The sequence below is a fragment of the Chionomys nivalis genome, chromosome 3 (assembly GCF_950005125.1).
Source record: "Chionomys nivalis chromosome 3, mChiNiv1.1, whole genome shotgun sequence".
Taxonomy (NCBI): Eukaryota; Metazoa; Chordata; class Mammalia; order Rodentia; family Cricetidae; genus Chionomys; species Chionomys nivalis.
The window spans coordinates 74,241,466-74,255,073 of NC_080088.1; the positions used below are offsets into that span (position 1 = coordinate 74,241,466).

The 13,608-nt window shown below is 39.8% G+C and overlaps 1 protein-coding gene across 4 annotated transcripts in view; it reads left to right on the forward strand.

Moving 5' to 3' along the window:
• Window positions 1-751: 751 nt before the first annotated feature.
• The window catches only part of Lamp3 (lysosomal associated membrane protein 3), a 33,276-nt gene continuing 20,419 nt past the window's right edge, over window positions 752-13,608 (forward strand). Inside the window, exons 1-4 of one of the 4 annotated variants that reach the window (XM_057765067.1) lie at window positions 752-983; window positions 7,127-7,821; window positions 8,698-8,826; window positions 11,138-11,195. In XM_057765067.1, coding sequence (XP_057621050.1) covers window positions 935-983; window positions 7,127-7,821; window positions 8,698-8,826; window positions 11,138-11,195 — 931 coding nt within the window. In that variant the 5' untranslated portion in view covers window positions 752-934. The remainder of the gene's footprint in view (window positions 984-7,126; window positions 7,822-8,697; window positions 8,827-11,137; window positions 11,196-13,608) is intronic. The other 3 variants (XM_057765070.1, XM_057765071.1, XM_057765068.1) reach the window with 3 other exon arrangements.

The following is a 13,608-nucleotide window of genomic DNA, read 5'->3' on the forward strand; positions in this document are numbered from 1 at the left end:
TCGTTTTGATTTTAATGGAGTACACATAATCCAATAAAAAGATTCTTTTTTTAGTACAGTCACCTGAGCCTAGGAACCCTTTATTCTCAGATCAAACATTAGGAAATCATTTATTTCCAAAAATTCTTTCTTTCTCTCTCTCTCTCTCTCTCTCTCTCTCTCTCTCTCTCTCTCTCTCTCTCTCAGTATGAAGTATGCCAGTGTGAATGATCTAATTTAATATTAAAAATTAAGATTAGAATAAAGAACCCAAGCAAAGCAGAAATATCTGGCAGATAGCTACCACTGAAACTATGTGTGAATTTGTTGTTATTCAACAGATCCTAACATTGTGTGAAAACACCAATATGTTTGTCTATATTTTCATTTCAGTATACACGAAACAAAAAGTCACCAGTGTAATTCAACTGGTGAACAGCCAGAGCCAGATTCAACTCCCCATGTCCTTAGTTCCCACAAGGTTCCAAGTGAGGCAGCTATGAACGCCACACTGGCATGCATCATACTCAGAGACAGTGTTCTAGAACTTCTGCTCAACCTTGTGCCTGAAGAACTGGCTGACAAGGGCTTACAGGAATGTCCTCAAGGTATTTCATAAAGAGGAGAGCAAAGTCATAGGCAAGGAGCTGCCACAGATCTGCCACATTTTTCGGAGAAATGATTTCTGCCACCCTTCACCCTCGCCAGTCCCACCTACACCTTCACCTCCCACAAACGCTCCAGGAAGAGGCAAGTGTTTACTTTGCCACTGTGAGCTGCCCTCACCGTGCAGCAAGATCCTTAGCTCTCTTCATGTGAGTGAGGTCAGTGTCTCTGCCAGAAGTGGACAAAGGGCAGGGAGTTTGATGTTCCTACTGCTCTGTGCACTGCTCTGAAACCGACTTCATTCCTGCAGTTCAGAAGGTTCCGCTGTGCTCAACCAAGCTCGCCCGCCATGCCTGGGCAACTCTCTGCCGTGGCCATGCTCTTCCTGTCCCTGGATGGTAAGTGACATAGCCCATTTTCTGGGGTGGCCATGCTTTATCTAGTTCTTTTAAATCCAAATGCTTGTTTGTTCCCTGGACCTAAAGTGAGGCAGGAAGGGCTATAGATATGGTTTCTGTTCCTCCAGGTATTTATTGTGATGACATTTAAAAGCTGTTAGTGTGCACAGGCAGGAACCACCTTCTATTTTCCCCAAGGGCCTTTATGGTTTGAGTAGAATTTCTGTGAACTAGAATGGGTATCAACCCCAGAAGACATTGTCTTAGGCACCCACATTAGTTTGGATATTATAGATCAATGTGAGTTTATAAAAATCACCTTAACCTAGGATAACTGAACCAGGGCTTAGCAATTGGAGCTGTTATCTAGTCACATACTGTATTCTCTATTTTTTTAAATGTGACTGCTGTTTATTTTATGTAAACTGTGACATTCAAAAATGTATCAACTGTAATCTGACCAGTTACAGCAATTAAGAAAGTGTAAATTCAGGCATCCAAAAGGTTACTAAAATATTGTTATTGCACAACCAACTCAGAAAGGTTGCCTGGGAGGCCAAGCTTAGATTAATTACTGGCTGTCTTAAATACGTACTCTCCCCTGAGTATTTTATACCCAAGATACTGAGTTCTATTGGGTTGTTGTTCTGTTCTATTGTACCAACTAATTTCCAATTTCTTCCAGAACCACGGAATTTAGCTTGTGAGACCACCGACACAGTCTACACTGCACTGCTGAAATGCTCTAGTGGAGGACACAGGGGCATTAGATGTTACACGGATATTATGGAAGCTGCCTGAAGCGTCATGGCAGCTGCCTTAATACATGTAGTTTTGTTTGTGGCATTCTTTCAGGATTATATTTTCATGTTCTCAGAAATACATAAAAGAAGTGACTTGATTTGGGGATATAGAGCAATGATAGTATTGGCTTAGCATTGGCTCCAGTCACTAGCACCGTGAAAAAAACCTCCACAACTTATTGTTTTAAGCTAATATAAAAAGCAAAAATTGCTGCCTATGAACATATTCTCACCCTGCTAGAAGAGAAAGTAGGATGAAGGGTTCTTTATTTCACAAAACTCAGACTCAGCTTACAGTCAAGGTTTCATTGCTGAGGAAGAAGAGGCTGGGTTTTGGAGGCAGCACCTTCCCATCTTTTGTTCTGTGGACAGATTAGTAAATGTCTTTTTAACTACCGTTTCATGTCCTTTTTTCTCAGTGTTATATTGAAAACACACATATATTTGTTTGCATTTGTATACATTATTGGCTAGTCCTTATATGAGGGATGGATTCTTTTTCCTTTTGAGATTGGTTGCCCTCACTTTTTTATTATTTAAAACAATTTTTAAATTTAATTATATTTTGATCATATTCATCCCCTCTCCAAAGTTATTCCATATCATCTCCGCACCTTAACTACACAACTTTAAGTTCTTTCTTAAAAAACAAACAAAAGCCCAATACAATAGCTCACAAAACAAGTAAACAAAATAAAACCACACCCCCAAAGAAAAGCTAAACAATAAAAACAACAATAACCTCTCCAAAATGTAACCAAATATAAGCACAGTAAAAATTTGTGCATTGCATGATATGTTGGTCAACTGCTTCTGAACGTGAGGCCTGTCTTGGAGTGGTTGATATATATATACCCAATATCACTCTAGAGGAGAAAAGTTCTTTTCTTCTTTCCAGCAAGTATAAATAACAGTTCAGTCCTTAATCTCTACCCTAGGGATTAGGTTTTCATTCATTCATTCACTCATTCATTTAAAAATATAAATATAATTAGAGAAAACTACCACAACAAAGTTGGACAAAATAAATCAATAGAAGGAAAAAAGCCCAAGAGAAGATGCAAGAACTAGGAAGCCACTTATTTGCACACTCAGGAATCCAATAAAACAACTAAACCTGAAACCATAATACTTAGCCAAAGGCCCGGTATAGACCTATGCATGCCCTGTGCATGCTGCTTCAGTTTCTGAGTTCATATGAGCGTGCTTGTGAGGGTTTAGAGGGCCTTGTTTCCTTGTTGTGCTTAATCCCTTCCTGCTCTTATACTCCTGCTACCTCCTTTTTCACAGGGCTCTCTGATCCCTGAGGGAAGGGATTTGATGGAAGCAAATTAGGGTTGAGTGTTCCAAGGTGTCTCACTCTGCACATAGTCCGGCTGTGGGTCTCTGTATTTGTTCCCATCTGCTGCAGGAAGAAGCTTTTCTATGTTTGAGCAAGGAACAGATCTAAGGGTAGAGCAGAATGTTATTAGGAGTCATTTTTATTGCTATTTTTTAGAACAGTAGTATTTGATTTTATCCTAGGTCCCTATGCTGTCTAGTATCTGGGTCTTGGTCACCCAAGCAGTGTTGGGTATGGGTTCCATCTCATGGAATTGGCCTTAAGTCAAATAAGATATTGGTTCATTACTCTCACATACAGCTTTGTACCACCATTGCCCTGTATATATTTCAGGCAGGACAACATTGTTGATCTAAGAGTTTGTGGCTCGATCGATGTTTATGTTTCTTTTTTAATTTAGTGTGCAGAGTAGTGTCCTGTACCAACGACGCTAGCCCATGGGGTGATGGTTCTATGTATGCACTAGCTTGATTTCTCCATGGTCAATGAGTTGTGTAGGTTTTGTCTTCAGCAATGAGGCCTTGTTGTCAGTTTATATAGAGAAAAAACCCTCAAGTCTTTTTTAAAAGAAAAATTTTCATTTATTTTCTCAACTGACCAGTTTCCCCTTCTTCTTCTCCTCCTGCCTCCCCCCTCCCCGCCCAGCCTCCAATATGGCCCTCTCACCATCCACTCCTCCATCTTCATTTAGAAAGGGTCAGGCCTCCCATGGGTGTTAACCAAACATGGCACATCAAGTTTAGGCAGGGCCAAGCTCCTCCCCCTGCTCTACCCCAATGCTGTGTGAGGTAATCCAGCATGGGGAACATATTCCCAAAAGCCAGCTAAGCACTCCAGGGACAGGGCATGATCTCACTGCTAAAAGCCTCACAGTCAGACCAAGCTACACAATGACCTCACACATGTAGAGTGAGTGCCTAGGCCCATCCCATGCAGGCTCCCAAAGTCCAGAGTCCATGAGCTTTCACGAGCTCAGAAACTGCTAGTCTTGACAATAGCTTGGATTGTTTGGGTCTAGGATTCCTCATGCAGGATATTTTATTTTTTTTCTAGTTACATCTGTTTACCTGTGAATTTAATTTTTTTTAAACTGCTGAATTTTGTAAGTATACCATGTTTTCTTTAACCATTATTCTGTTGAGGGACATCTAGGTTGTTTAAACTTTCCGATTATTATGAATAGAGCAACAGTGAACATGGTTGAGCAAATGTTTCTGTGAGAAGATGAGGGAGCATCTTTGGTTTGAAGCCACCACGTAGAACGTGTCCATTAATTGGAGAGTGTTATGAGTATGGAATGTAGCTCAGTAGTAAAGTGCTTGCCTAGCATATACAAAGTCTTGGATTTGATCCTCAGTAGCATAAGTGCTGAGGTTTTGTTGTTACCTATTAATATAGAAAAATTAACCACTTAAAATGTATTGAATGGAAGAAGAAGACCTAAAGATTCTTTTTTTTTTTTTTTGGTTGGGAAATACTAGAATTTCTTTCTTTTTTTTTATTGAAAAAAAAATTTCCGCCTCCTCCCTGCCTCCCATTTCCCTCCCCCTCCTCCCACCCCTCTCCCTCTCCCCCCACTCCTCTTCTCCTCCCTCTCTAGTCCCAAGAGCAGTCAGGGTTCCCTGCCCTGTGGAAAGTCCAAGGTCCTCCCCCCTCCATCCAGGTCTAGGAAGGTGAACATCCAAACTGTCTAGGCTCCCACAAAGCCAGAACATGAAGTAGGATCAAAACCCCATGCCATTGTCCTTGGCCTCTCATCAGCTCTTATTGTCCACCATGTTCAGAGAGTCTGGTTTTATCCCATGCTTTTTCAGTCACAGTCCAGCTGGCCTTGGTGAGCTCCCAATAGATCAGACCCACTGTCTCAGTGGGTGGGTGCACCACTCGTGGTCCTGACTTCCTTACTCATGTTCTCCCTCCTTCTGCTCCTCGTTAGGACATTGGGAGCTCAGTCCGGTGCTCCAGTGTGGGTCTCTGTCTCTATCTCCATCCATCGCTAGATGAAGGTTCTATGGTGATATGCAAGATATTCATCAGTATGGCTATAGGATAGGGTCATTTCAGGTTCCCTATCCTCAGCTTCCCAAGGAACTAACTGGGGACATTGCCCTGGGCACCTGGTAGCCACTCCAGGTTCAAGTCTCTTGCCAACCCTTAGGTGGCTCCCTTAACTAAGATATGTGCTTCCCTGCTCCCCTATCCAACCTTCCTTTATCCTCAATCATCCCATTTCCCCAAGTTCCCCTCATCCTCTCCTTCACACTTTTCTCTCCCCATCTCCCCTTACCCCCATCCCACCCCACCTCCAAGATTCCAATTTTTTGACTGGCAATCTATCCTGAGTGAGGTAACCCAGACCCAAAAAGAAGATCATGGGATGTACTCACTCATAATTGGTTTCTAGCCATGGATAGGGGCCACTGAGCCTGTAATTTGTGATCCTAAAGAAGCTAAATAAGAGGGTGAACCCAAGGAAAAACATATAGTTATCCTCCTGGCTATGGGAAGTAGACAAGACTGCCGACCTAAAGATTCTTATAGACTATATTGACTGTTATGAATGCAAGGATTTCATAAATACCAGGGTAAATCTATGTTTCTTCTCTTTGCATCTTTTCCCAAGTCTCAGCCCAGAGTCAACTATTACAGCTCCTGCAAATGTCTGAGTAAATCCAGTAGGACCAAGAATTTTGAAGGGACAGAGCTGTTTCCCAGCACATCTTATCAAGAAGTTTCCAAGGACCAGTCTCAGAATTTAGTCTACTTCTCTGGGTTTATATATACTTACAAAGAAGCAAGGATAGAATTTGGAAGAAAGGGAGACAGAGGTCTTAAGTTCCTTAAAAGATACTCTTGGAGAGAATTTGTGTCAACAGCAGTCACTATATACTCAATGGTCCTGAAGGTTTTCAAAGAAACAAACTTGTTTGAGCATTATAACAACTCTAGAATGTCTCTAACACTAGCATCCTCCTTTACTCACTCATCCAGCTCATAGCTCCTGAACACTTTTTATGCACAGGCACTTGTGGTAAACTATGGACACAGTTCTCAACTTTAGGCTTTTAATCTAGTGAGTGAGATGCATAACCAACAAATGAACTAGCACGTGAACATTTTTTCAAGGAAGGAGTTCTACAATCTACTGTCAATGTGATCAGTAAATATCTGGATACTTTCCCCATATGTGAGTACAAGATGTGATAGGTGAAGCTGAAACAATTACTATATCACTAGATGGAGAATCATGGTGATGGAGCCATTTTATATAAGGAGAAAAAAGGGAAGGCCCTCTGAAGAGCTAACATTTAAACCAAAACATGAAGGACCGGAGCTATTACACCTTGACTTTTTTCTTAGTTAACAAAGACTGGATTGCTCAAAAGATTAAGAAAATAATAGAAGTTGGTCTATATTTAGAAAAAATTAATATGAATGGGACTGTCTTATGAGAAAATATTCTCTCATCATTGACAGCAATTAAGCATAGATTGCATAAATATATATAAATTAGACACAATTTATCCATCAAATTATGGTTTAAACTAAATAGTTTATGAGACTTATTTCAACTTGGAATTACATGATTCCATGAACAATCTCAAATCATATAAATCTCTACTGCTGCCTCAGGCTATAAAATAATCACAGCCACTGTTTACTGCAGGGCATTTTATGACTTCCTTTTGGTTTCACAGTTGAACATTGTCACTTTGGTGTTCATTGGTACCAAAACCTATGCAGATGAAAGGGTTACATGCAGCATGTATGGAATACAGCCATAAACATGTAAAAAAACACATGCGCAAACAAAAATATTTCAATGATGGCCTGGCACTAGAGTCTTTGGTGTTCTTCACTTCATTGTTGCAACTTTTGGAAGTTTTCCCCAAATGTGAAACTGTGAATACTGGTTTACTTATGAGTGCATTAAAATGGGAATGGAGGAGGGACCTTGTAAGCAGTGCTTATAACATTTTTGCTTTCTTAATTTGCAGTAATTTTACATGGCCATCAAATAAGAGAAAAAGACCTTCCAAAAATCAGAGGTTATCTTCAATATACTTCAACAACAACAGGACAGACCACAGCAAAACCTCTCCTACAGTTGACTAATGAAACACGTCATGTAACATTAGTACCAAGATCAAGGGATGATCACATTCAATTAGCTGCTGAAACCTCCACCTCTGAAAACACAGCTCACACAACAATCAAAGCAGTAATTCCAGTAACTACAAGAGGTCTTATACCCAACAGCCCAGTTAACTACACCTTAGTCAGACCTAGTAACTCAAATGTGACTGCTTCATCTACTGAAGGTACCATTGGCCCTAGATCAATTGCACATTTACCAATTCATACAACTGGAGCTAGTATATCTACTGTCAACCACATAACTGGGAGAACTACACAGCTTGGTGGTCAGACTACCCTCCCCCAAACATTTTTCACAGCTTCACACAAAAGCACAACCAACGAGAAGCCAACTCCACTCACCCATGTCTCAGGAACATCAGTACCTACACACAAGGACAGTTCACCAATCTCCACTGCCCCCGTAGTTCCTGGGTCCACTCTTACAACCCAGTTGTCAACAGCTAAAACTGGAACATATGAAGTCCTAAATGGAAGCAAGCTCTGTATAAAAGCAGAGATGGGACTAGCACTGATTGTTCAAGAAAAGGATTCGGTAAGTTGAGGTCATAGGAAGATAATGCTATCTTCAAAGTCTGACCGGAGCTGTTTTCTTGAGAATGAGCAGTTCTTGCTGGGTAATGGTGGCACACCCCTTTAAGTGCATCTTTTACAAGGCAGAAAAGAGCAGTTCTCTACATCACTTCCACTTCTTTAGGTGAGACAGGTAACTAGCTGTGGGTTCATCTTTCCAGTGTTCTGTATCATAAAGGAATGTGTTCCAATAGAAAAGTAAAATAGAGAAGGCAAAGGGAACTTCAGTATGTATACTTCTTACTTGAGCCAGCATTGCCAATATTAGGGAAGCTGAATAACAGGCACAGCCTGGCCTTGTCCCTCTGCATGCCTTCCCAGCCTCAATTCCTTTCTGACACGAGATGTTGAAATCTGATGTTCCCCATAGTTCCAGTCCACTGCGACATCAATACAAAAATCCAAGTTAACAAGAACATGAGGGAAAGGGGTTATAATAAAACATTTTACTTATGAAGGAATCATCATAAATTATTTTTAGTTTTTATTCAAAGAAAACTCACCTGTCTGTATTTGAGGCAGAAGTACTTTAGAATACAAACTCCCCCCTCTATCACTTTTCAGTACATTGAACTGAACAAAAACTGAATTCCATACAATTTACCTCCTATGAGATACTCATTAAGATGTCCCTATCATGGGAGAATTTCTTCTAAGAAATCTTTTAAGCATATGCTTGGAAGTAAGAGGGTGCCATCCACCAGGGGAATGTGTGGGTCTCAAATGAATATTCATTTATTTATTACTCATTTAGTAGCTTGAACTTCTGGGTCTCTGACTTGGCTTGAGGTTTTTTCCCCTGATCTCTTACTGAATGGATCTATCTCATTTGGTTCAGGATTTTGCAACTCAGAGACACTTCAACATTGACCCCAGCCTAACCCACGCATCTGGGAAATGTGGCTCCCAAAAGTCCAACCTCTTCTTGGATTTCCAAGGTGGATCAGTGAATGTCACATTTGTTAAGGTGAGCATGAATTTCATCCCACTGATTGGCTCTCGCATGGCTTGATCTTTCCTCATTCTAGTGCTAGTACTTCAGCTCTAAATTTCAAGCTAGGACCTGGCAGAAGTACACAAGAATCTCTTGAAATCTTTTCAGATAAGAATAAGGAGCTTGAGAGGGAGAGGAAGGAAGTGTTGACATCATGTTTGCCTTCTTCTTCAGCCTCCTCTGAAAAGTACAAGAAGGGTTTCAGTTCCTCTCAGGAGAGCCTTAGCTTTATTGGGGGTCTAGTCACCAGTGCCCTTTGCAGATTACTCAAGGAGGAAGTATCAGGGATAAAAAGATTTCTGGAAATTCCCAATGGACACCAGATAAATGGAATTATTCTAAAACCAACATCAAATACCAAAATGGGTTCTTTCTAATCCCCAGAGACTAGAAAGGCTCTGAGTTTTCCTAACAGAAAATAGAGACATCAAGTCGAGTGGAAAAGGCTTTGACATTAAGGGCAGAGTCAGCTGTAAATTTGACTCTGTCACTGATTAGTTTTGTGGCAGTAAACAGGCAACCTTAATCTGTTTAACTTCTATTTTATTACTTAAAAATGACAAAAGGGATCATTTCTATAAAAGCATATGCATTGCAGACAATATGGTGAATATTCAGCTGCTGCCTATTATATTGAAGTAATTACTATGGAAGTAATTATCTGGGGGGAAGGCCAAACAAATGAATCTGGTCATACCACTGTCCAGAAGGAACTTATGCCACTATGGAGTCCGTACCAACTGCTTGTGCACATACTTGGAGGATATTTCTTAATCTGTAAAATGGAAATTATGAGACAAGTTACTGTGACTTTATAAACACAGCATCCACCATATTCCCAAACTTAAAACCCTTCAACAGTTCTTCTTTTTACTTTTGCTGTACAGCCGAATTCTTTATTTTGGAAGCGATTGGGATAGGCTCTTACTATGTAACCCCAACTGGCCTGGAACTCACTATGTAGATCATATTGGCCTCAAATTCATAAAGACCAATCTGCCTCTGCTTCTGAAGTGCTGGGATTAAAGGTGTGTTCCACTACAGCCAGCTCAGGCAGGGGGTCTTGTAGCCTGGGCTACGAATGCAGAAGTAAAGGTCTCTTTTATGCTGAAATAAGTCCCAGGTAAAGAACAGTATGAATAGATGAAACATAAAAGCAACCCAGACAGTTCTTGGGCCACAGATAATTTCCCCTAAAGTAAATAGATGGCCCAAGTGTGTTGTTCTACTTGCCTCTAAGACTGATGAGATGGAGTACTTCGTAGGGGAGCCAGGTCTTCTGCCAGGTCCTTGTACAATGTCTGACATGGAGGGGATGTTAAAGACAAGTTAATTTTGGTTTGGGTTTAACAAACAGGGATATGGACTACAATGTATTTATAATTATTCAATTTATTTCATATATAAGTGTGAAGCTTTTGAAAGTAATTTTATTTTATATTCTGATTTTGGTTATACTATCATTATTGTTATCCCTTTCTGGTAATAGCAATATGAATCACTAACTTTGAAAAATAGAAAGGGCTTAATGACTTAGCTCAGTGGTAGAGTACACACTTATACATGAGACCCTGGATTTAATTCTCATCACCAAACAGACACACAAATTTACTTTTAAATTGACTCCTTCATTCCCAAATTAAATTTGCTTGAGCATTCTGTGCCTCCAGTTTTTCAAAGGATTGTAGGGCTATTGCGTTTTTTTTTTTTTTAAATGAAAACCCCCACATAAATGTGGGACTAAAATGTGGGTTCCGGGAAACTGTAGTCTTCTCGTTTTTGGTGGTCAATTTAACTAATCTGAAAACACAAATCTATTTAACTCTCTAGACCAATTGACATTCTACCCAGGCAAATGCATATAAAATTTTGTTTGTTTTATTTTCTCCAGAGGATTGATGAATCCCTCAAATTCCACCCAATGTATTCTTGAGCATGGGTAGTCTAAGTTAACCCCCTTCATCCTCATTAGTCATTCCGATTGCCTTTCATTTTGCCTATTTGCCTGTTTGCATTTTGGAAACTTGAAAACACTGAAATTCTTTTGGTGGAATTTTAGTTTCAGGTTCTAGCAACAAATAAGAAATAGAGAAACCTAGATCCAGGAATCATTCATTACCTATTTTCATTTATTGTGTGATATGTTTACTTTTGTTGAATTTTTCAAATATAATTATGACTAGCACAAATATATGCTCTAGCCCACATATCAAGGACTTAATAGCCAAGATTATAGATATAAAAACGGAGATTCTCCAAAGTTTAACACATTGCTGTTTTACAGGAAGAAACCTCATATTATGTCAGTGAAGTAGGGGCCTATTTGACTATCTCAAATACAGGTAAGACAGCAATGATCATATCACCGTTTTCTACTTTGCTTATGTCATTGACGCCGATATACTTTGATGCTGTTTTTTTTTTTTTCTTAAACAACAAGAAAATAGTCTATAATAAAATAAAGCTTTGGGAGAATTCACAACATATATGTACCTCAGGTTATCTGATCATGGAGGATGGTGGTCTAGATTATATTGGCGACTGTTATTTTTGGAAATTGCAAGCAGTACCCTTTAAACTGATTTGTTGTTGGAGTGCAATTTATTCCGTACTCTGAATTGCATATTAGTCTACAAAAATATGAGATAGTTAGGTACCATGCTCTGTCTGTGTTAGACACCGAGGAGTCATAATTATCCAAACTGATAAGATTCTGTCAGAGTAAAGCTTGCATTCCAGAAGGAAGTGCACCATACATAGCTATGTTAAACTACATTCTTAAGTGGTAATGAATTCTAGGGAGAAACCTAAACCAGAATGTCAGAGGATGGAGAACTATTTTGTGGGCCCTTTGGGAAGCCTCCAGAGAAGAAACACTTCTTTGAAAGATATGAGGTTTGATCACAGTCTCTCCATTATCTCCATATGTGGATTCCTGGTTTGAGGCAACTTTTCCAGATGACAATAGTGAAAGATGCCTGAGTCTTCAGGAGTGAGCTTGCTAAGGTAGCTGTATTCACTACTTTTCCACTGTTGCAGTGAAGCTTTATGGCTAAGGTAACTTAAAGAAGGAAGGATTTATTCGGCTTATTTTTCCAAAGACATGAGTTCATTAGCATCAGCATCAAAGCGGGGTAGCAGGCAGGCGTGGTGACTGGGGCATGGGGCAAGAAACAGCGAAACAGAGAACTTACATCTTAATCTGTAAGCCAAGGCAGAGAAATGAGAGGAGAGAGAGAGAGAGAGAGAGAGAGAGAGAGAGAGAGAGAGAGAGAGAGAGAGAGAAGTTTCTGAAAATTCAGAAGTTTTGAAAACTTTTGCAAACTCTTAAAAGTCCAACCAGAGTGATGTACTTCCCCCAAGGCCACACCCACAAGCTGTGAAACCAACTAAAGACAAAATATTCCATTTATCTGAGCTTGTAGGGGACATTCTTAGTCAAACCACACAGCAGCTTAGGAAGAGCAGGATACTAATGTGCCCTAGAGAGTGAACGCACAGCAGATGAGGTCCCAGGGATGAACAGTCCAGGGCAGGTAAGCTAATGACTTGAGATTTTATTCTAAAGTATATAAATATATCATGAGCGGATTTGGGTTAAGGAAATGGGGTATCAAATTTGCACTTACAAAAGTTCCCTTTAGTTCTCTCATGGAAAATTACCCATAGTGGAGCATGTTTAAAAATTTTTACCAATGTTCATATTTAAAGAGATAATGCTCCTAAATGAATCTAACAAATCTACAGAGGGCCGCAGCTACTTCCCCAGAAAGTCTCGCCTTAGATATGCATTTGTATAGAGCTACTCTACTGTGCCAGTTACTGGCTCCGAATTTTTTCTTCTTTTCAAAGTGTTATCATTAATTAATGATCTCTCACTAATGAAATTTGCTAAGAAATGAAACCATGTGGGCCAAGTCTATTTAAACCATTTGTTATATTTTATGTAGTTACTCAAGAGAATTTCGTCAGTTATGCTGGTAAATGTAAATAGAAATGTTATACAACTGATTTTCAGATGTGTTAATTTGCACCTGCCTCATCTAAGTTAGAGAATAAGTATTATGAGTGCTATTAGAAATTGCTTAATGTTATCACTAGGGATGGACCAGTTTTAGCCAGTGGGAGAGTGATCAACTCTCGAGGAATGTGGGAAAGGAATATTAGAGTAGAAATTAGTGTTGAGGCTAACAGATGGGGAAACAATTCTAGGTTCATATGATCAAGGGCTCAGCATTATTAGCATGTGGAACAGTAGATACGGCACTGCTGGTTTTCATGTCAGTGTGGTGCTGGTGCTAGTATTAGTGACAGTAATTCATTATCCCTACAGTACTGATGGCAGGCTAATGCCAATGTGGATGACAGCAATAGGATACCCAGGATAGACAGACGGATGATATATGGATATGCAGGTCATATATAAAGAAAGCTACAGATGTACATCCCATGATGTAGCAGTATAGTATAAACAGATAATTTAGTACATCGTCTCAGGACAGCTTGTTAACTTCATTTTTTTCCAACTTGTTAATTTTTGTGAGATTATTCCTTACTGTAACTAGCAAACAGACAAGACACTTTGGCACTCTGGCCCATGAAATATTTTTGTCTTCCATGAAGGCACAGCATGGTTAGAAGAATGCTTGGTGAGTGCTGATTTGGAGCAAATGAAGTTTGTCGTATGCTTAGCCCCATCTGCGTTAACGACCTTTTTGAGATGGGTATAATGACATAACTAGCGGGTCCCTTCCC